We start from the raw sequence: 24,600 nt of genomic DNA on the forward strand, positions 1-24,600 counted from the left end.
CACATTTTCTTTATCCAGTCTATCACTGATGGCAGTTGGGTTGATTCCATGGCTTTACTATTGTGAATAGTGCTGGAATGAACATATTCATGCATGTTTTTTTGTTTTTGTTTTTGTTTGAAATGGAGTCTTGCTCTGTCACCCAGGCTGGAGTACAGTGGCGCAATCTTGGCTCACTGCAACCTCTACCTCCCGGGTTCAAGCGATTCTTCTGCCTCAGCCTCCCAAGTAACTGGAACTACAGGTGCATGGTACCACACCTGGCTTATTTTTAGTAGAGACGGGGTTTCACCATATTGGTCAGGCTGGTCTTGAACTCCTGACTTCATGATCCACCTGCCTCGGCCTTCCAAAGTGCAGGGATTACAGGCATGAGCCACCACGCCCGGCCACATGTATCTTTATAATAGAGTGATTTATATTCCTTTGGGTATATACCCAGTAATAAGATTGCTGGGGCAAGTGGTATTTCTGCTTCTAGATCTCTGAGGAATCACCACACTGTCTTCCACAATGATTGACCTAATTTACATTTCCACCAACAGTGTAAAGGCATTCCTATTTCTCTGCAACCTTGCCAGCATCTGTTGTTTCCTGACTTTTTAATAATCGCCATTCTGACTGGTGTGAGATGGTATCTCATTGTGGTTTTGGTTTGTATTCCTCTAATGATCAGTGATGAGCTTTTCTGCATATGCTTGTTGGCTACACAAATATCTTCTTTTGAGGAGTGTCTGTTCATGTCCTTTGCCCCCTTTTTACTGGGGTTGTTTTTTATTGTAAATTTGGTTAAGTTCCCTATAGACTTTGGATATTAGACCTTTGTCAAATGGATAGATTGCAAAAATTTTCTCCCATTCTGTAGGTTGTCTGTTTGTGCTAATGATAGTTTCTTTTGCTGTGCAGCAGCTCTTTAATTAGATCCCAGTTGTCAATTTTTGCTTCTGTGTCAATTGCTTTTAGCATTTCTGTCATGAAACTTTTGCCTGTGCCTACGTTCTCAATGGTATTGCTCACATTTTCTTCTAGGATTTTTATAGTTTTGGATTTTACATTTCTTTAATCCATATCTTGAGCTAATTTTTGTATAAGGCATAAAGAAGGGGTCCAGTTTCAGTTCTCTGCATATGGCTAGCCAGTTCTCCCAGCACAATTTATTAAATAGGGAATCCTTTCCCCATTGCTTGTTTTTTGTCAGGTTTGTTGAAGATCAGATATGCAATGTTATTTCTGAGTTCTATATTCTGTTCCATTGGTCTACATTTCTGTTTTTCTACCAGGACCAAGCTGTTTTGGTTAATGTAGCCTTGTAATATAGGTTGAAGTCAGCTAGTGTGATGCCTCTAGTTTTGTTCTTTTTGCTTAGAATTGTCTTGGCTATACAGACTCTTTTTTGGTTCCATATGAATTTTAAAATAGCTTTTACTAATTCTGTGAAGAATGTCAATGGTAGTTTAAAGAAAATAGCATTGAATCTATAAATTACTTTAGGCAATATGGCCTTTTTCATGATATGGATTCTTCCTATCCATGAACATGCAATGTTTTTTCATTTTTTTGTGTCTGTTCTGGCTTGCTTGAGCAGTGGTTTGTAGTTCTACTTGAAGAGGTCCTTCACTTCCTGTTAGCTGTATTCCTAGGTATTTTATTATTTTGGTAGCAATTGTGAAAGGGAGTTCATTTATGATTTAGCTCTCTGCTTGTCTCTTGTTGGTGTATAGGAATGCCTTGATTTTTTTTTTTTTCTTTTTTTGTGACAGTCTCACTCTGTGACTCTGTCACTAGGCTGGAGTGCAGTGGCATGATCTCAGCTCACTGCAACTTCCACCTCCAGGGTTCAAGCAATTCTGCTGCCTCAGCCTCCCAAGTAGCTGGGACTTCAGGCACGCATCACCATGCCAAGCTAATTTTTGTATTTTTAGTAGAGACAGGGTTTCACCATGTTGGCCAGGATGGGCTCGATCTCTTGACCTCATGATCCACCCGCATCAGCCTCCCAAAGTGCTGGGACTACAAGCATGAGCCACCACACTCAACCAAATGCCCGTGATTTTTGCACGTTGATTTTGCATCCTGAGATTTTGCTAAAGTTGCTTATCAGCTTAAGAAGCTTTTGGGCTGAAAAAGCTTTTGGGCTGAGACAATGGGGCTTTCTAGATGTAGAATCACATTACCTGCAAACAAAGATAATTTGACTTCCTCTATTCTTATTTGAATACACTTTATGTCTCTCTCTTGCCTGATTTCCCTGGCCAAACAACTTCCAATACTATGTTGAATAGCCGTGGTGAGAGAGGGCATCATTGTCTTGTGCCAGTTTTCAAAAGGAATGCTTCCAGGTTTTGCCCATTTAGTATATCGGCTGTGGGTTTGTCATATATGGCTCTTATTATTTTGAGGTATGTTCCTTCAATATGTAGTTTATTGAGAGTTTTTAACATGCAAGGATGTTGAATTTTATCAAAGGCCTTTTCTGCATCTATCAAGATAATCATGTGATTTTTGTATTTAGTTCTGTTTACATGATGAATTACATTTATTAATTTGCATATGTTGAACCAACCTTGCAACTTGATCATGGTGGATAAGCTTTTTGATGTGCTGCTGGATTTGGCTTGCCAGTATTTTTTGAGGATTTTTTGCATCAATGTTCATCAGGGATATTGGTCTACAGTTTTCTTTTTTTGTTATATCTCTGCCAGGTTTTGGTATCAGGATGATGCTGGCCTCAGAAAATGAGTTAAGGAGGAGTCCCTCCTTTTCATTTTTTCGGAATAGTTTCAGAAGAAGTAGTATCAGCTCCTCTTTGTACCTCTAGAATTTAGCTGTAAATCTGTCTGGTCCTGGGCTTTTTTTGGTTGGTAGGCCTCAATTTCAGAACTCGTTATTTCTGCTTCAATTTCAGAACTCATTATTGGACTATTCAGCAATTCAACTTCTTCCTGGTTCAGTCTTGGGAGGGTGTATGCATCCAGGAATTTATCCATTTCTTCTAGATTTTTGTAGTTCATTTGCACAGAGGTGTTTATAGTATCCTCTGATGGTTGTTTGTATTTCTGTGGGGTCAGTGGTGATATCTCCTTTATCATTTCTGATTGTGTCTATTTGATTCTTTTTTCTTCTTTGTTAGTCTAGTTATCAGTCTATCTATTTTATTAATTTCAAAAAATAGCTTCTGGGTTCATTGATTTTTTGAAGGGTTTTTCATGTCTCTATCTCCTTCAGTACCATTCTGATAATATTTCTTGTCTTCTGCTAGCTTTAGGGTTTGTTTGCTCTTGATTCTCTTGTTCTTTTAGTTGTAATGTTAGAGTGTAGATTTGAGATCTTTCTAGCTTTTTAATGTGGGCATTTATTTCTATAAATTCGCTCTTAACACTGCTTTAGCTGCATCTCAGAGATTCTGGTACATTGTCTCCTTGTTCTCTTTAGTTTCAAAGAACTTCTTGATTTATGCCTTAATTTCATTATTTACCCAGGAGTCATTCAGAAGCAGGTTGTTCAATTTCCATATAGTTGTGTGGTTTTGAGTGACTTTTTAAATCTTTAGTTCTATTTTGATTACGCTGTTGTCTGAGAGACTGTTCATTATTATTTCAGTTCTTTTCATTTGCTCAGGAGTGTTCTGCTTCCAATTATGTGATCAATTTTAGATAAAGTGCCATGTAGTGCCGAGAAGAATGTATATTCTGTTGTTTGGGGGTAGAGAGTTCTGTAGATATCCATCAGGTCCAGGTGATTTAGAGCTCACTTCAGGTACTGAATACCTTTGTTAATGTTCTGTCTTGATGATCTAATATTGCTAGTGAGATGTCAAAGTCTCCCACTATTATTGTGTGGGAATCTAAGTCTCTTTGTAGGTCTCTAAGAACTTGCTTTATGAATCTGGGTTTTCCCATATTGGGTCCATATATGTTTAGAATACTTAGCTCTTCTTGTTGATTTGAACCCTTTGCCATTATATAATGCCCTTGTCTTTTTTGATCTTTGTTGGTTTAAAGTCTGTTTTGTCAGAAACTAGGATTACAACCCCGCTTTTTCTGTTTTCCATTAGCCTGGTAAATGTTCCTCCATCCCTTTATTTTGAGCCTGTGTATGTCTGCCTGAGATAGGTCTCTTGAATACAGCACACCGATGGATCTTGACTGTTTATGTTGCCTGCTATTCTGTGTCTTTTATTGGGGCATTTAGTCCATTTACATTTAAGGTTAATATTGTTATGTATAAATTTGATCCTGTCATCATGATGCTAGCCAGTCATTTTGCAGACTCCTTTATGTAGTTGCTTCACAGTGTCATTGGCCTGTGAACTTCAGTGTGTTTGTGTAGTGGCTGGTAACAGTTTTTTCTTTCCATATTTAGTGCTTCCTTCAGGAGCTCTGATAAGGCAGGCCTGGTGGTGACAAATTCCCTCAGCATTTGATTGTCTGTAAAGGATTTTATTTCTCCTTCACTTATGAAGCTTAGTTTGGCCAAATATGAAATTCTGGGTTGGAAATTCTTTTCTTTCAGAATGTTGAATATTGGCCCCCAATCTCTTCTAGCTTGTACGGTTTCTGCTGAGAGGTCCACTCTTTCTCTGATGGGCTTCCCTTTGTAGGTGACTTGGCCTTTCTCTCTGACTGCCCTTAACATGTTTTCTTTCATTTTGACCTTGGATAATCTGATGATTATGTGTCTTTGGGTTGATCTCATGGAGTCTCTTACTGGGGTTCTCTGGATTTCCTGAATTTGAACGTCAGCCTGCCTTGCTAGTTTGGGGAAGTTCTCTAGGATGATATCCTGAGGTATGTTTTCCAACTTGGTTCCATTCTCCCCATCTCTTTCAGGTATGCCAGTCAGTCATAGGTTCAGTCTTTTTACAGAATCCCACATTTTTCAGAGGTTTTGTTCATTCCTTTCCATTTCTTTTTCTCTAATCATGTCTGCCTGTCTTATTGCAACAAGATACTCTTCAACTCTGAGATTCTTTTCTCTGCTTGGTTTATTTGGCTATTGACACTTGTGATTGCACTGTGAAGTTTTCATGTTGTGTTTTTCAGCTCCATCAGGTCACTTATGTTTCTCTTTAAACTTGTTATTCTGGTTAGCAGCTCCTGTAGTTTTATCATGGTTCGTAGTTTCTTTGCATTGCATTAGAACATGCTCCTTTCGCTCAGTGAAGTTCGTTATTGCCCACCTTCTGAAGCCTACTTCTATCAATTCATCCATCTCAGTCTCAGCCCAGTTCTGTGCCCTTGCTGAAGAGGTATTGCAATCATTTGGAGGAGAAAAGGTATGATGGCTTTTTGAGTTTTCAGCATTTTTGCATTGATTCTTTCTCATCTTTGTGGGCTTATCTTCTTTTGATCTTTGAGGCTGCTGGACCTTTGGATGGGGTTTTTTGTGGGATCTTTTTTGTTGATGCTGTTGTTGTTGCTGTTTTTCTCTTAACATCAGGGCCCTCCTCTGTAGGGCTGCTGCAGTTTTCTGGGGGTCCACACCCTATTTGCCTAGGTCCCTCCCCCACCTGGAGGCATCACCAGTGGGGGCTGCAAAACAGCAAAGATGACAGCCTGCTCTTTCCTCTAGAAGCTCTGTCCCAGAGGGGCACCAACCTGATGCCAGCTGGAACACTCCTGTATGAGGTGTCTGGCAACCCCTATTGGAAGGTCTCACCCAGACAGGAGGAACAAGATCAGGGACCTGCTTAAAGAAGCAGTCTGGCCGCTCCTTGGCAGAGCAGGTGTGCTGAACTGGGATGAATCCCCCTTGTCTAGACTGTCCAGACTCTCCAGGACCAGCTGGCAGGAAAGACTAAATACAGTGTACTGCAGAGATTGTGGCTTCCCTTCCCACCAGGGGCTCTGTCCCAGGGAGATCAGAGTCCTGTCCATAAACCCCTGGCTGGAGTTGCTGAAATTCCCATGGGGAGGCCCTGTCCAGTGATGAGGGATGGATCAGGGTCCCACGTGAAGCAGTCTGGCTACAGTCTGCCACACCCACTGTGCCATGGTGTGGGGAATTCCTCCCAGTACAGACCACTCAGTCTCTCTGGCACTGGCAGAAGAAAACAGCCAACTGGAGCTGCAGAGATGGCAGCCACCCCTCCCCTGGGGAACTCAGTCATCTTAGGCAGTCTCCAGCCTGCTGCTGCTAGGCAACAGAGATTCCAAGCCAGTGGGTCTTAGCTATTGAGGTTCCATGGGAGTGGGGCCCACTGAATGATGCTGCTTGGCTCCCTGGCTTCAGCCCCCTTCCTACAGGAGTGGATGATCTCCTGCCTCACCAGAATTCCCTGGGCCAGAGTATGAAAAACAACTCCTGCATCTCACTGCCTGCCCAAGTGGCCACATGCCTGAGTGGCTGCCAACCTGAGTGGCCCCCGTCAGCCTGCACAGCTCTGTGCTTGGGGATCCAAGGCCCTGGTGGTGTGGGCTCATGAGGGGATCTCCTGGTCCATGAGTTGCAAAGATCCATGGGAAAAGTGTAGTTTCCTGGACAGGGTAACACAATCACTCACTGCCTCCTTTGGCTAGGGAAGGGAGCTCCCCTTGCCCCATGCAGCTCCTCGGTGGGCCATCATCACCCCACTCTGCTTTTCCTCACTCTCTGTGGGTTGCACCAACCGCCTAGTCAGTCCCAATGAGAGAACCTGGATACCTTAGTTGAAGGTGAATTCACTTGCCATTTTCATTCTTCTCAGTGAGCGCCACAGACCACAGCTGCTTCTAATTGGCCATCTTCAGCTAGTGTTTAACGTCTTGTTATTAGAACACTTACACTGAACTACTTAGGGGTAAAGAGGCATCATGTCCAAAATGTACTCAGATGATTTAATAATAATAATAATATAAATATATGGGGAGAAAAAATGATACAACAAATGTGATAAAATGTTAACACCTGCAGGATCTGAGTGAAGGATAGGATTATTATTATTGTAAGTTTTTCTATAAGTCTGAAACTATTTCAAAATATTAAATTATTTTTTAAAAAGAAACTTATCTAACTGGGAACAATGAATGAATTAGATCTAATATACTCATATGGTTAAATCTGGAAAATATAACAGTAAGCAAAAAACCAAGCAACATATACACCAGATAATAGTTATTTAAATTTTTAAAATCATAAAACAATATATATTATTATTCATATATGAATATGTAATGAAGGTTTAATGTTTATTGTGGCAAAGGGAGAGTAATGAAGACAGGAGAATGGGGCAAACACCGTAATAACATATTTCTTTTAAAATAAAGCTCATTCCAATGTGATGAAATTTTAACCTGTGTTTTATCTGTGTGATGGGTACATAGGTATCCATTACTATTTTCACAGTATCTATGTGTTTGAAATATGTTACAATTAAAATGTTTTAAGAAAAAAGATGTTAATGGTTCAAAGGATCTAAAACCCCAAAAACTTCCCAGTGTAGCTACTGCCATAAACCAAATGGTTTTTGAAGGTGCTTATGTCTAAGCCCAAAGATGGAGTCATATACCAACAAATAACTATAGAATACTGGGAATAAAGATCAAGATAAATACTGAGAATGCCTTTTCTTTGCCCAAGGTGTCTCTTCAGCCTTTCCTTAAATATATGCTTAGTTTTAGAATTTTCCTCACTAGAATTACTTCTTCTACATCTCATTAAAGTATAAAAATACCATAGGTTCGAAGTACTATGTATTTCTGTCTTATAATTGAGCAAAATCAGACATACCATCTATATTCATTGTCTGTATTCATGGATAACACATACATTTCAACTGTCTCAATGAAATCTTGACAACTCTGGTCAGGTTTGAAATTTAAACTCTGGATGAAATGAATTAGCTATATTGTAACTGATATTTCAGTCAGAGAGAAGCTCCTTATTTTTTTAATAATCATTTCTGGAATAAATGATGTTTACATTCTCAGATTCAAATTCTTTTAAAAATAAAATGTTATTTTTTCTTTTCAAATTCAGAAAAATAATATCTATGTATTATTTATGATTATACACTGTGGCAGAGACTCCTAACAATTTACACCCATTCCTTCTTCTTCTGAGATACACAGACTATATTTCCCATTCTCCCTGGCAGTTAAGTATGGCCATGTGACTAGCTATAGCTCCAAGCCTGGCCTACAAAAACTTCCAAGCATAATTCCCCATCCTCTTCTGCCAGCTTGATATACATAACAACAAGGCCCTAGAGGATGACAGAAGCACAACTGGAATAATCCTGTGTCCCTGAATCTCAGCATGAAGGGAAGTCACTTAACAAGAATGTCCATGTGAATGAGGAAAAATAATTCTACTGTATTAAACCACTAAAATTTGGGGTTCTATTTGTTACCACAATTAGTGTTACATTAACTAAAATGTGTAATCATTTTTTTCTTGGAGATATAAGCCAGGAAAAAAAGAAACCCATATGTAAATCATAAACAATTTTCCAATTGTCAATATGAAATACATTATACTTACAAATTGAGGTTTGTAGTACGCTGGACCAAGTGTACTGTCACTAGCAGGTGGAAAACATTTTATAATACTGCCATCATCGTTAATATGATAACCATATGACTTTCCACAAGAAGGAATTGAAGGAATATCAACACTTCTGGTAAGTGTAGGTGATCTTGAAATTTTCTACAAGGAAAACATTTTATATTATTTATTCCAAAGCAAGAGGAAGGGGAATGAAGAACCAAATATTAAAAGTTACTAACAGGCAACTATTAAATATTGATTTAATGAGTTTCATGATATAAAACAAAAATGTTTGTTTTGTTATTGTTTTTTTGAGATAGGGTCTCACTCTGTCACCTAGGCTGGAGTGCCGTGGTACAATCTTGGCTCACTGCAACCTCTGTCTCCTGGGTTCACGTGATTCTCCCCTCGACCTCAGGCTCCCAAGTAGCTGGGACTACAGGCATGCACCACTATGCTTGGCTAACGTTTGTATTTTTAGTAGAGACAGGGTTTTACCATGTTGGCCAGGCTGGTCTCAAACTCCTGACCTCAAATGACCTGCCAGCCTCAGCCTCCCAAAGTGCTGGGATTACAGGCATGAGCCACTGTGCCTGGCCAAAAATGTTTTGTGAAAGTAACTTAAAGGAGTGAATTCAAGTCTGTTGCTTTACCTTTAAACCAAGAGAATGTATTTCTATTAAATTTAGAATAAAACAGAATAGATAACTATTAAAGTCATCATAAGAAGCAAGGATTCTTTCTCATTTGGGTCAGTTATTTATCTTGCTTAGTAAAGCCATCATTACTAATTCTAAAAACAGGCAATCCTATTCACATCAACAATCATGCTATTATACTATCTGCTATGCAAAAACAAACTTTGTATTTTTCAGTAATATTTTCTGGTTTCATTCCTTCCCAGCTCCTGAGTTTTGTTTCCACATTTCCTGAGTCTTGTATAAATATCCTAAGTATGCAAGCTATATAGCAGAAAAATGTCTATGATGTAATGCTAAATGGAAATAGCAAAATATAAGTGAATTATGAATATAGCTAAGTTATGTGAAATTATATATATATGTATAAAGTCACATACATATATAATTTAATACCAAAAGAAGCTATACAAAAATTAACAGAAAATTAATGTTAGAGTCAGAAGTTTTAGGGTGATTATCCTTTTATCAAAATTTGGTTTAATGGAAAATATTTTATAATTTAAATAAAAACATGAAGGTGTAATATATATTACAAATATTAATATAAAATATATCAAATAAAAGTATTGACATTTAAAGCACTTAGTTACTGGGAAACTGAAATTATTAAGAATATATTTATTCCTGAAGTTTCTGCATGAATAAATTAATGCTATAGTTGCATGTTCACATGCCCATGTACAATTATGTTATAAACATACTATCACTGGCAGAATTTTCTTTTTCTTTTTTTCTGAGACAGTTTTTGCTCTTGTTGCCCAGGCTGGAGTGCAGTGGCATGATCTCTGCTCTCTGCAACCTCCGCTTCCTGGGTTCAAGCGATTCTCCTGCCTCAGTCTCCCAAGTAGCTGGGATTACAGGCACATGCCACCACACCAGCTAATTTTTTTGTATTTTTAGTAGAGACGGGGTTTCACCATGTTGGCCAAGCTGGTCTTGAACTCCTGACTTCAGGTGATCCACCCACCTCAGCCTCCCAAACTGCTGGGATCACAGGCACGAGCCACCGTGCCCAGTAGTTTTTCTTTTATAATATAATTTTTGGAGGGCAGGGGACAAAGTCTCACTGTGTTGCCCAGGCTGGAGTACAGTGGCATGATCTTGGCTCACTGCAACCTCTGCCTCCTGGGTTCAAGCAATTATCGTGCCTCAGCCTCCCAAGTAGCTGGGATTACAGGCATGTGCCACCATGCCTAGCTAATTTTTGTATTTTTTTAGTAGAGACAGGGTTTCACCATGTTGGCCTGGCTAGTCTCAAACTCTTGGCCACAAGTGATCTGCCCCCACCTCCCTGGCCTCCCAAAGTGCTAGGAGTACAGGCGTAAGCCACCACACCCAGCCAGAATTTTATTTTTTATCAAATTAAAGACAACCATTAAGTAGTTTCAGTAATACCTATGGGATTAATTACCAAATTAAAATAAGAAACCATTGAACGGCTTTCCCTCCTTTCCGTATATTTAAAAAGAATTTGTGTGATGTCAAAACTTTCCAAAATAGGCCAGGCGCAGTGGCTCACGTCTGTAATCCCAGCACTTTGGGAGGCCGAGGCGGGTGGATCACAAGGTCAGGAGATTGAGACCATCCTGGCAAACACGGTGAAACCCCGTCTCTACTAAAAATACAAAAAGTTAGCCGGGCATGGTGGTGAGTGCCTGTAGTCCCAGCTACTCAGGAAGCTGAGGCAGGAGAATGGCGTGAACCCGGGAGGTGGAGCTTGCAGTGAGCCGAGATTGCGCCACTGCACTCCAGCCTGGAAGACAGAGCGAGACTCCGTCTCAAAAAAAAAAAAAAAAAAAAAAAACGACTTTCCAAAATATAGCCCCTACCTCCAGTCTCTATTCCTACAACTCTCCCTTCGCTCCTGTACTCCAAACATTCCAAAGAACTTTGTTCTTTCCTGGAATATATCTTACTACCAAACACTTCAGTGCCTTTATTCATGTGGTTTTTTTCTGCACGTAAAGTGGGAAAAAATATTTTTTCCCATTCTTTTTAACTAGTCGGTGAATCCTTCTTCAACATCAAGTCCAATTTGTTTCCCCCATTCCCTCTCCAAAGACTCTCTACTTTGAGCTACTAGTGAACACTGTATTATGACTCTAAGATAGCATTTCATTAACAGTATTATACTGAATTTCATTCGTTATTTTCCTGTTAAAATTATACATCTCAGGAAGCAATAATTTTTTCTATGTATTACCAACATCTAGCATTATGTATGGCCACATAGTCACTCAAAAAATATTTGATAAACCCACTAAGTAAATGAACATTTACTTTGTCCCCACACATGAAATATCTGCAATGTAAATATACTTACAAAATTTAACCTCATTGTCATTGCACTGATATTATTCAACAAAGTACTTAGCCTTAAAGTATATCTTCCTAAGCAAAAAACTGATTAAAATGTAATATGAGCTACATGAAAAAGTTATGACAAGAGAAGGAACCACTCTAAACAGTGACCAAATCTGCTCAATAATAGCATTTATTTCAAAGAGGTAGCCTTTGATGTAAAAATTATTAATTATATAGCACCCAATGTACCTTTCTAAACATACCACATACTAGTATTCTGCACAAATTCTTCATTTCAGTTAAAATAACCTTCTCACTACCTTCCATAAAAATCCCACTTCTGTATCTTCACTCATGTAATACTCCAGTTTGGGATCCAGATTCCAACTCTATTCTTCAATGCCATGTCAAAACCCACCTCCTCTATAAATCTTCCATAAATTATGCCTTCACATAATATAGTAGTCCACCTTTAAATTCCTATGGCATTTCACTACATGATCATTCATTTAGCAACTGTCACATTTTGTCTTGAATTAGCAGCTACCTATTTGTCTACCTCTCATATAAATTTTAAGCTTTTTTACTTCAGGAATCATATTTTTAACTTATTTATATTTTTTTCCTTCCTTGCCACCAGGAAGGAAATATATTATTAACAGTACTTAACACAGAATTTCCTCTATACATAGGTAAACCACTCAGGTAGTTTGTAAAATTTCCCTTACTTTTTATTCACCACAGATATTGAAAGTGACTATAGATTTGTTAGGAGCAAAAAATGAAGTTAGATATGAATACAGTTAAAAACTAAAGTTTATTTACTTATAAAATAACTAAAATGTAAATACTAATAAATTAATTTTTATAGGAAGGCCTTTTAAATGTACTTCATATCACATAAAATATTAAACCTTTACTATTTTAACTAAAAAAATGTCATTAACAAGTATAATTTAAAATATAAACGTACTGACTGAAGATGCTCTCTGGTCTCTAATACTTTTCTGTTCATGATATCTTGTGTTCTAGGATAAGACTGATCATAGCTTGCTGGTCCTGGATTATCTGAAATAAACTTCTTAAAACGTTTCTCCCGGTTTTGTAGACTATGGCCTCCTTTTATGTTACACTAAAATGGAGGGAAAAAAAAACCTTCTGATATATAAAAGAAGCACTTTACAATTAATTTCTACTTGATAAATGTTAATCATTATCAGAAAATATTTTTAAAATGCAAGCTAAGAAAGTTTACTATTGACTGAGGATATAGTTCTAGTAAAAGGGGATAGAGAAGATAGCAATTATAGTTGTCAGTTTTAACTTGAAACTCAAAACTAAAATTTGCTGTACTTAGAGCACTTTGAGAGAGTGCAAGAAAACTGTTTTAAAACAGAAATCAGAGATGGGAATTCCTAAAGCTGTAGAGCAAGAATAAAGGCCCTTAGAAAAATTTTTACCCCTGAAATGAACTAAAAAAAAAAAAAAAAATTGGCATTCATATTGCAGGGAAAAAACAAACCTTTCAAGGTTGTTTAGTGTTAATTATTTTCATGAATAACATTTTGGTCATTTCCAGAAAAAATTATAAAGACTTATTAGCAACAGCTTGGTTTTATGTTCAGATTAATTTTAAACATTGTTTATTACAGAGCAAACATTTGAGTGGAATCTTCCAGCGCTCTCCATGCTACCTATCTGGATTCTCCAGAATCTGAAAATTATCAATTGACTAATATCCAATTAATTTGGGTAAAATTACATCATAAAGATTCCTGTAAACAATTACAGTGCCATCATTTCAAAAAGATGATTTATGATAACAGCAGCTGGCATTTGATTGATCAGCTAAGGTTTTAAGTCATTGATCTACAAATAGCCCTTTTCACATGTCCAGTTGTTCACAATCACTGTTCACAGAGCCTATCTCTAGCAGGCACCTTATTCAAACTTCACTCAGCTTTTAAGAAATATACCAAGGACGTCTTCTTTTAAAAACTGAGTCAAATTTTATTTTTAAATAGGCAATTCACTACTTGATTACTATTTTAAAAAGATCAGAATTTCTATGTTTAAAGAATAGATGTATAAAAATAACTTTAATGATTTATTTTACAAAAACACTAACAAGTGGAACAAAAAGTAAAATCCTGTGAAAAGAGAAGAACTTTCCAAATTTTGATAATTTAAAAGTCATTACCATAGACTCTATGATCATAGAAATCAAACTGCAATCTGCATCTATATCGATCACTTCAACAAGGACTTTATCTGGGCCTCCAACAGATGAGTTAAAGGTCTGCTGGGATCGGCTAGGAGCCAATACATATAAATGCAAAATGTATGTGAAAATGGCAAAAGGTGATACTCATGACTATGAAGATATCAGAGTTATATCTACTATTTCTAAACATGAATGAACCATTGAAGATAATCTGGTCACAGATTCTTGAGACTGTGCAGAAACAGGAGACAGATGAGACAATGGCAATGGCTATAGCTTTAAAGCATGGCACAAAAACCAATTCTTTCACTCTAATGCCATTCCTCTTCTACGCATTTTTACTATCTGCACAACTTCCATGGGCCATAATTCATTCAAGAGTCCTATTCTCTCATTCTCAAGGACCATACAGCATGTAACAATGTTTTGTGTCTTATAGAATATATAGAATAATGAAAAACATCCAACCCAATCATGCAACCAACATTGAATAAATTTATTTTCTATTATTCAAATTATAAAATATAAATTGAAAGTGAAAGAAGACAATATGAGCAGAAAATAAAATACAACAAATGACATTTGGTCTATTCAGGGAAGAAAACATGATTTTATTAAGTCAATTATAGTAACTATAAAGTTACCTGTGCTTCTGAAACATTATAGTGTCCTGGACCTGGAACAGCTTTCTCAATGCTAGAGGCAATGGTAAAAGTACTTTCTCTGGCAGTCAAAGAAAGAAATGGTGCGTAACTACCTATAAGAATAAAATCATATGACCAGCAGATAAGATAGGAGTCCAAGGATTTCAGAAAAAAACACTCAAAATATATATAATCATGAGTATCCTCAATTGTTAAGACTTTATTTTCAGAACTAATGTCTAGTCAGAGAAGTTATTACATTTTTTAAAATCTGATATAAGATCAGAATTTTTATTAATATATTAAATATAAGAACCTAAAGAACTTGACTTATTGAACAACAACAAAAAAAAACTAAAGAAAATAAAGCACTCTTATCTTCTAATCACTTTTGGTGGGAATGAAAATGGCAATTACATTTAGCTGATAAAACATTTTCATCCTCAGAAGACCACTGTTTTATATTTTTAAATAGCATATATTATTTGTAGAAAACATCATATATAAACTTGTAAAGACACCCTAGATGGAAATAATTTAAAGTGGGTTTATAGCAGATAATTGGTCATGTCTCCTTGCCTAGGCACACAGTTGTTATCAGTAAATATTTCTTGATTGGCTGACCCTAAACAAAGGTTTACAAATACAAGACACAAATTTCTTTGGAACAAGTAATCATGAGATTATACAAACTTGAATACTCTACTGAAAAACTGATTCTAAAAAATTCAAGATCTGTATTGGAAAAATTATTAGTGTTTAAGCAATGTGGATATCAAAGAAGAGATGGGAGAGAATAGAGCAGCAGCTACATTCAAACAGGTAATAAAAGAATGCAAGTGAAGACTCAAAACTTTTACACTAAATCTTGTATACTAAAGGAAAATGTGTGCTACTGTAAGAATGTATGGTGATAATTAATATAGTAAAAAATCTTGCTAATCTGGACTAATAATAAAAGATACTCTATTTAAAATAAAATAATGTGTTTCTTTTGAGGCCCACATGTATTAAAATGCAACCAATGTCAAGAATTATTTATTTGTGTTAGGTATTGCAACATAAAAGAGGTGAGCAAAATATAGATCTTACCTCTAAAAAAGTAATATCTTGAAGCATTAAGAAAAGTATTGAAATAATTTTAAAAAAGGAAAAACATCTCTAATGCCATAATGGAAGACACATGCAAATTCAGAAAGAAGAGAAGTTCTCATCCACATTGAGATGATCAGGAAAAACTTCATGGATGATGTTAAAATTCAAGGTGTTAATTTAGTGACTGGTGGTTTTAGCTGGTTATCCCAAATCAGAGAAGGGAAGAGGAGAGGGAAAGGTAAGGAAAGGTAAGGGAAAGGGAGGAAAGAAGGCAGACTGACCTTCAAATAAGTTACAAAGACCACAAGACCAGAAATCCTTAAAAGTAAGCCAAGGTTCATTTTGAAAAGGCAACAGTTGTCTGGTAGAGCTGAGAAATTCAGGACACCAGTGAAACATTCTATTTACTCAGGGTAAATAGCCAGAGAACAAGAACCAGATTTCATTCCAAATACACATATAAATACATACACATACACACTCAAACTACATATAAAATGAATCATACAAATTACCAGAGAGTGTACTTTCAAGACTCAGGAAAATATGACCCATAAAGAGGAGAAAAATCAATGAAAAGAAACAGATCAAGAAATGAAAAGGTGGAATTAGCAAACAAGAATACTATCTATTATAAATATTCTTTATATATTCAACAAGGTAGAAAAAAGATGAACATGATGAGAAGATAAAGGGAAGATATAAAAAAGACCCAAATCAAACTTACAAAATGAAAAATACACTGGATGGAATTAATAACAAATGTTTGTGGATTAATAAAATACATTTTTTCTCAATTCTTAATCCCTTTAAAAAATACAGATGCTCCTTGACTTGTGATGGAGTTACTTCCCAATAAAATCATTGTAATTTGAAAATATTGTAAATTGAAACTGCATGTAATATATGTAACCTATAACAGCATAGATTAGTTTAGCTTAACATGCTCAGAACACTTACATTAGCCTAATGTTGGGGAAAATTACCTAACATAAAGACTATTTTATAATAAAATGTTGAATATCTTATGTAATTTATTGAATACTGTACTGAAAGTGAAAAATAGAATGGTTGTGTGGGTACTGGAAGTTTTGTTTCTACTGAATGCATATTACTTTCACACCATTGTGCAAAATTTTTAAAAAATGTAAGTTGAATCATCATAAGTAAAGGACTGTCTGCAATTGCTTAAAGCAAAAAATAGTCTCAATTTATTGAGGCATTATAGCAGATGTAGAAGTAAAATGTACAACCACAATAGGACAAAGGGTGAGCTGGGAGAAATGGAAGCATACTTACTGAGGCTTATTTACTATATATGAAGTGGTACAATATTATTTGAAGGTAGATTGTAATAAATTAGAAATACATATTGTAAACCCTAGGCAACCACTTAAAAATAAAACAAGAGAGGTATAGCAAATAAGCCAATAGTGGACATAAAAAAAGAATTATTTCTTAAAAACCTTTATTCCTGCAACAAAAGTAGGGAAAAATGAAAAAAGAACAGATGAGATAATTGGAAAGCAAATAGCAAAAGAGCATATTAAAACCCGAAGATATTGATAGTGAAATTAACTATAAAAGTTCTAAACACCTCAATTAAAAGGCGGAGATTGTCAGATTGAATAAAAAAGTAAGAACAAACTTTATGTTGTCTATAAGAAACTCTCTTAAGACATAAAAACAGAAATTAAAAGGATGGAAAAAGTTATAACATGCATCCATGAATCCAAAAAGCTGGAGTGCCTATATTAAAATCAGACAAAGCTGGCTTTAGAACAAGGAATACAGGGATAAAAGATATACTTCATAATGATAAAGGGGTCATTTCATCAACAGTATTTAACAATTCATAAAGAAAAGCAAGGAAGTTATTACCATAATAATCAGGATAGTGTTTAACTGTAGGGGAGAAGGAAAACATTGAAATAAAAAAGACCGAAAAGAAAATTTTGGCAATGTTCTATTTCTGTTTTCTTTTGCTTTTTGTTTTTGTTTTCCTGTACTCACTGATGGCAGATCTATTTTTTAACTGAATATCTTCTTTTTAAGGTCTACATTTATATTTTATGTGATTTTCTATGTAAGTATTCTATCTCACAATAAAAGGGTTTTAAGTTTAGGTTCATATGAACACTAAGGGAATCTGAGATAAATATGAAAACTAAGAAAGTGAAACCCAGGCTACTTCTGAGGTAGTTGGCATCAGAACACAGCAGGGCCCCTAAATGAATCTACCTTAAACAAATGTAAAATTAGTTGCAGAGTACTGAAATTCATATAAAAGTTAAAAAAAATACACTAGCCATGTACTCAATGTATTATTAATATTATTAATGGTAGAGTATACATATATATGAAATAATTGGGCAATAAAGAGAATCAAGAAAGCTGGTATACTCATAAAATCTTCATTGAAGTTTTCCAAAATTAATTCTATAGAATCTTTTGTCAATAAAAGTATACGAGAAATATTGAGCACAAGTAAAACTACAAAAAATTTAAATGTTTATAATGATACACTCCATGAGAGAAGGAACTTACCTGTTTATTTATTCATAGCTGTGTGCCTAATGTTTACAGTGAGGGTGACCAATTAACAAATGATATTCTACACTAGTCATCCATTCTGTAATAGTGAATGTTTTATTATGTATGGGAGACACGCATGTATGACAGGCAGTGAGGGTACAATAATGAATAAGATAAAACTCTGCCCTCAAATAGTGGGTAAGCCTGACAAATAGACAATTATGCTACAAAAAGCACTGCCAATAATTAAAGTATAAAATATAGAAGAGTGTTCTGGGGAATTAGAGATGGTAGAGTTTGATATGGGACGTATGGATATATTGACAAGTGAAGTGCCAACTACAAATTATAAATCAAACCAACAGAAAAGAAATTAAGTGTATAGAAGAGGAGATTTGAGAAGAAAGAAATGAGTTCAGTTCGGGATATATTGAGTTTGAGGCACCAACAGAAGAAGATAAATCAAACTGGTATGAAGCAATAAAAGTCAGTCTACACTGAGAAAGAAGGTGGGCAGTATGTGATTAAAGGACCAATTCTATAGTCACAACTACAGCCACAAAACAAAGAAAACGGCATTTTTCACATATAAGCAGTGACTAGATCTTTGAAACATGTACTCATCTTCAGGACAACAACATACACAGCAATCACATACATATTATTATCTAAACTTTAAAAAAGATAGATTGCATTCCCTGATGCAGCTATATTCTGATAGGCTAATAAGACAAAATTATCATTGTTGGCATAAGCACATAGGCACAGGTATGAGACCATAGCCAACTTATCCTTCTGTGGCAGATAAAGCTAACCACTCCCCCACCAAAAAAGAAATCTGGGAAAGAATATTTTTAGGAGATGATGTCACCCAGCTTAGCTAACTAACAGAGAACCAATAGATATAACTGATATACAGCTGATATTTATTACATAAATAAGCCAAAAAGCAATGAAATACTCCTTGGCACGATAATGCCAGGGGTAGTCACATTAGTAAAAGGAGTATGTTTTTATCACATTATACTAGGCTGGTTGTCTCTGGGGGAATATTTACTTTAATAAGAGATGTTTGTTTCTCAGGTAATCGTAAGAAATTCAAGCATAGCTCTCACTAATCTGGAATTTGGCCATCCACTCTCTCCCACCTCATGAAAGCAGAAAGAAAAGCAGCTTAGTCCTGTCCCTTCAGGTTGCAATTCCTGGGTAGAAGAGATTCTCCCTGATTAACTGGCCTACAGCCAAGGAAATCGAGTTTCAATTAAGGTAAAAAGAATTTCCTGGGGAAAATGTAGAGACAATACCCTGAAGGACTGGCCCGGCCAAGCAGGCTACAGTGAGGGGACAGTGGGAGAGCAGCAGTTAGGAGAGAACGGTTGGGAATAAAGAGTATCTGTATCTAAGGCTCTAAGGTCTTTTCCTCTTGTGAAATTCAAAATAACAAGTAAGTTATATAAAGTCCCTACATCTGTTCTTCTCACATCATACTCCATAAAATGAACCTGACCCTTAGCTGAAATAATTGTACACTTCTGCATAGTCCAACGTGTTACTGGTCCTAAAGGTAGGTGAGGTAGTTTGTACCTAGGAAAGAGATGGTAGCTACTTTTAAATTATCTTCCAGAGAATCCAGCAGAGAAATCACTGAAGAGATACCTGTTCCTTCTATTGATTATCAGCATATTCTCTCTTAGTATTGCTAAAACAAAATGTATAGGATGCAGCTGCTCAAATTTCCCCAGCATGGAATTTCCTACTTTATCTCATAGATCAACAAGACACTATCCTATAAAACAGTAAAAGGGTTTTACCACACGCTCCTTACTTCTCCCTAAGCAAAGTTACAAGTTACAAGAGTTTTAAATTAGGCTATATGTGGCTCATTATATTTTAATTTTATTTCAAGATTGCTGTTTGTTTTTTAACTTACGTGTTATGGTATTCAGCTAAAAACTAGGAATAATGGAGTAAAGATTATGGTTATTGCCCTCAAGCAGCTCACATTTTAGTGGGTCTGCCAGATAAGTTAACATTAATTATAATATAGAATCCAAGTGCTATAAAAGTCATTAAGGAGTCAGAGAAGAAAAACCTGAGAAAGAGTAGTCAGTGAACAACTTCACTTTAGCTGAATCTCAAAGAATAAATACGAATTAGCCAAGTGAAGAAAGAAAACTTGCTGATACTGGGCAAATGTATCAGCAGATACAGAGGCACAGAGGTGAGTGAGCATGAACTTACGAAAACTGTAAAGTTGAAATTGCTGAAATGTAGGTCAGGTGGAGGTGGAGGTGTGGGAGATGAGGTCACGGCCCAGAACATGAAGAACATTATAAACCACGTTAAGGAGTTTAGACGTTAACCTTGATATTACAAAGGATTTTTTTTCACAATAATGTAATATATCTTAGAAAGATCACTCTTGCCACAAGATAGAAGATGGATTGAAGACTGAAATAAGGAAAAACAAGTAATATTTTATATGTTTAATTCAAAATAGAAATAATGAGAGCTTGAACTAAGTCAAGGACAGCTAAATGGAAAAGAGGAACTGATCAAAGGCACTGAGAAGATAGAATCATTAGGTGTTAATGATCAACAGGAGTAGTCAGGGAGAAAAAGAGTCTAGAATAATTCCAAAACTTAAAGTTTATTATAGACTAATAGGGAATTTTTAAAAAGGGACCAGTATTGCCGGAAAAAAATTTTAAAAGGGACCAGTATTGCTGGAAAAAATTATGAGCTCAGACACTTAAAACTTAAGATACCGGAGACCATCTAGGTAGAGATGTTCAAAAAAGTAACTGGTTATGACTCAAGGACATCAACAGCAACAAAAAAAGAATTAAAAAGAAAAGAAAAACAAACAAAAGTGATTGGCAGTGTTGAAAGCCAAAAGATTAGGAGAAAGCTCACCTTAGAGACATAAATCACCTGTATCTCTTAAGATTTCCTTCTGGGAGTCATCAGAATCAGAATATGGATAGCAAATGAGAAAGTACATATGAGAAAAGTAACAAGCAAAGGATCGAAAGTACAGTATATAAACATTTAAAGATGTGTCAAATGAGGACTAAGCTCTGATTTTTTTTTTTTTTTTTGGCCCAAATTCCTATCTAAGGGGTCTAGGGAGTCATGCCCTACAAACTATACATTCTTATTAGATGGATTTTATTTAATCCTATATATAGTGGCTTACTTTACAATCTGACTCTGGCATAACATTATGAGACAAGGAAAAAAAATCAAAATGTTTTACCTAAAAATATATTTCCTTGCCATACCTTGAAATTGCCCTGCAAAGCCTCTTGTGGGAAAAATCAACACTCTATAGAGAACACCCTTTCCCCTTCGTTTTCCTTCCTTTCCCGATCCAGGAGATAATCAACTAAGAGCCAGGCACTCTTTTAGGTCTGCTAAGAAGCATTTTACAACCTGCTCCCTCTCTCTGAAGTCTGCTATCTGAGAGTTTCCTCTGCACAACAAAACTTGGTCTCCACAATCCTATATCTTAACCTGAACATTTCTTTTGATGCCAGTCTTCAGATAGACTCAACCAATTGTCACCCAGAAAATGTTTAAATTTACCTATAGCCTGGAAGCCCCCACTTTGAGTTGTCCTGCCTTTCTGAACAAAGCCAATGTATTTATTAAGTGTATTTGATTAATAACTCATGCCTCCCTGAAATACATAAAGCCAAGCTGTACCCCAACCACCTTGGGCACATGTTCTCAGGACCTCCTGAGGGCTGTGTCACAGGCCATGGTCACTCATATTTGGCTCGGAATAAATCTCTTAAAATATTTTACAGAGTTTGACTCTCTTCATCAACAGGAAACATAAAAACATTTAAAGAAGGCCATGAAGGACTGCTTGGAGAGGGGGAGAAGATGATGCCCTCATTCGGCATTTAACAAATGTTTATTAGGTCCCAATCATGTTCCAGACACTCTTCCAAGACAGTAGTTGGGGGGGAAAAAAAAAAAAACAGGAGAAAATGATGTTACATTTTGGAAAGAAGTGTTTCCAAGAAGAAAGTGGTCAGTTATGTCAAAATTAAGGATTGCAAAGTGTCACAGGGGGTCATTGTTAGCCATTGTTAGGGGACTTAATGCTTATAAATGTCCAACTCCATTAAAATAAAGACATAGAATAAGCTGCAAGAATAGTGATACCAGATGCTGTGAAGCAGTACAATTCAACATGTGAAACAATGACAGAAGTCAAATTTGTACTCCACCCCAAGAAACCTAAACCTTTCCTTATCTGATCAGTTATGTAACAGAATAATGGATCCTGGCATTTGCTTGAAAATACATAGTGTAGGTATGGGGAAAATGTAGGTTAAGAAAAACTATCATTTGGACGGTAATAAGCTCCAGAAAATCATCAGAAGAGAAAAAGTAGAAAGCAAAATTGATGTATTTATTTTTGACTAAGTCACTGACTGCAAACAAACGAGGAGAGCAAATATTATTTAAATTATCCATCCCCACTCCACTGGTCAAAAATATAATTTTTCTTTACAGAATGTGGAGAAAAGGGGCTCCCTGAAGTGTGTTAAAAGAGAAGATGAAGATGGTCAGAAAAATCTGTATGAAAAAAAAAACGGAACTATCTTTAAATAATACTGCAAAATAGAAATATAAGCTACATCTTAGTAAATAAATGTCTCTGGTTAACAGGAGGAAAGATGTGAGGCAGGCAGGATTACAAAGCAACGAGACAGCGGGAGGTAAGGGCACAGGATTTGGAGACTCATATATTATGTCAACACAGCCAGGAAATCAAAATCCTAGACCTAAACTGCACAATCAAAAGTAGGATGTAGACAACTATTGTAGAATCAAAAGTCCTAGCCATATGCTCACCAGCCTTTTGATATGGGACAAGTGATACTATCAGTCTCATCTGTAAAATAAAAGTAGTGTTTTCCCTGACTACTTCATGTTTTGTTATGTTTACAAAATGGTACTATTCCGCTCTATGTTTAACTCACAAACTCGCAGAAGTGGAGCAGGCTGAAGATAGGATGCCTGTCACAGGAGTTCTGCCTCTCCCTACATCTTACCTGTCGCCTGCTGCTTCAGGAAAGGTACCTGGTAGGATCCAGGACCCACATGGGCCTCAGTGCTGCCACCTTCAGCCAATTTGAGCAGGCGGGGAGCCCGATCATACATAGTGCTCGGGGAGGTGGGGCCGCTGGGGAAGGGCAGGTGCCGACAACGATAAAAACAAGGCGGCTAGAGGTGTGGAGAAAAAGGAAGCCGACACCAGTCTGAGGAGGCCGGGACAGAACTTCCGTAAACAGGGAAATTAGGGGTGGGGTTGTCTCCCCGCCCGCTCACTGATATCAGATTTCCTCAAATCGATTTCTAGCCCTGTGGTAAAGTAGAGGGGTGAGCGACTAAAGATTAGACGTCCCACACAATCATCAGTTTGCCAGGTGGGCGCCGCCAAAATTGGGCATTAGGGATTAGACGCTCGCCCCGGTGCTTCCGGCCCTGACTCCGCCCACTTCTCTCCGCCCGGAAGCCTGGGGAGGAGGCGGGCCCAGTCTCTGGGGAGGAGGCGGGCCCAGTCTCTAGGGAGCTGGGTGGAGGTGCCTTCCTGGGCCGAGCCCTCGGAGCATGCGCACCGAGCCGCGAGCCTTTCCCTGCTCTCTCTACCCGGAACCCGGCGCGCCTTGAAGGAGGCAGGACTAAACCTCGTAGCTCTTGGGATCCCGGTAACTACTTAGGTCCCGAACTCTTTTAAGTGTGCAGAAGAACCTTAGAAAACGCGTTAGGAAGGGTGAGGACTAACTTGACCTTGATCTGCTTCCCGACTCAACAGAACCTAGGAAAGAAAAAGGCAGTAGCATGAAGCAGAGAGCTTGGGGTTCCGCAAGCTCTCCCCCGCTTCTACTGCAGTCCCACTCGTACTCACAGAGAAAAGGCACCTCTAATCTTAACCTGTTGATAGTCCAAACTGCTAAGAGAAACCCAGGGCTCAGGGCGGTGACAAGAAATGGAGAACTCAGAAAAAAAAATCACAAAGAAGATAAGGGTAAAAAAGAAAAAAAAAAAAAAGAAATGAGGACACCAGGAAAGGAGGCGAAAAGCTCACCAACTGAAGCCGTGGAAGTGACAGAAAGCTGCCGCTTTTGTCGGATGCCAGGCAACCACAATACTGATTCATCAATATTTACAAAGCAAAGCGAAGGCACTGAAAAAGCCCAGTCCACCCCACCAAACCAATGGGTCTCAACCTTGGGCCAAAGAAACCTAGCTTGTCCTTGGGGCTTAAGGAATCTATGTCAGAATCCACCTCTGCTTCTCGCAGGCTGTTTTTTCTAGCAAGAATTCTGTCCAGATTCTAAATATCCTCAAAGGCTTAGACAAATCCTACCTTGATCATACCTCACCTCCAAATGATCTACAGTACGTTAATTTGTTCCTACTACAAGTTTTTATAGTTTTCATACTCTGTAATACATACACGATTTGCCACTCAATCCTGTGCAACATTTACTGTGACTTCATTGTGCCATATATGTCGGAACCCTCTCCTTGCGAGGCTATATGCTTCTCAAGGATGTATCTGTAATACCTTTTTTTCTGTTCAATAGCTAGCTAAATTATTTATGCA

General features: G+C 37.1%; 1 protein-coding gene across 4 annotated transcripts in view; it reads right to left on the reverse strand.

Moving 5' to 3' along the window:
• The window catches only part of STPG2 (sperm tail PG-rich repeat containing 2), a 786,467-nt gene extending 762,979 nt beyond the window's left edge, over window positions 1-23,488 (reverse strand). Inside the window, exons 1-4 of one of the 4 annotated variants that reach the window (XM_054485708.2) lie at window positions 23,042-23,401; window positions 14,340-14,452; window positions 12,445-12,603; window positions 8,461-8,625 (exon numbers count right to left, since the gene is read on the reverse strand). In XM_054485708.2, coding sequence (XP_054341683.1) covers window positions 8,461-8,625; window positions 12,445-12,603; window positions 14,340-14,452; window positions 23,042-23,150 — 546 coding nt within the window. In that variant the 5' untranslated portion in view covers window positions 23,151-23,401. Of the gene's footprint in view, window positions 1-8,460; window positions 8,626-12,444; window positions 12,604-14,339; window positions 14,453-23,041 lie in introns of all 4 variants that reach the window. The other 3 variants (XM_054485709.2, XM_054485711.2, XM_054485712.2) reach the window with 3 other exon arrangements.
• Window positions 23,489-24,600: the final 1,112 nt, after the last annotated feature.

This window comes from Pongo pygmaeus, chromosome 3 (genome assembly GCF_028885625.2).
Source record: "Pongo pygmaeus isolate AG05252 chromosome 3, NHGRI_mPonPyg2-v2.0_pri, whole genome shotgun sequence".
Lineage (NCBI taxonomy): Eukaryota > Metazoa > Chordata > Mammalia > Primates > Hominidae > Pongo > Pongo pygmaeus.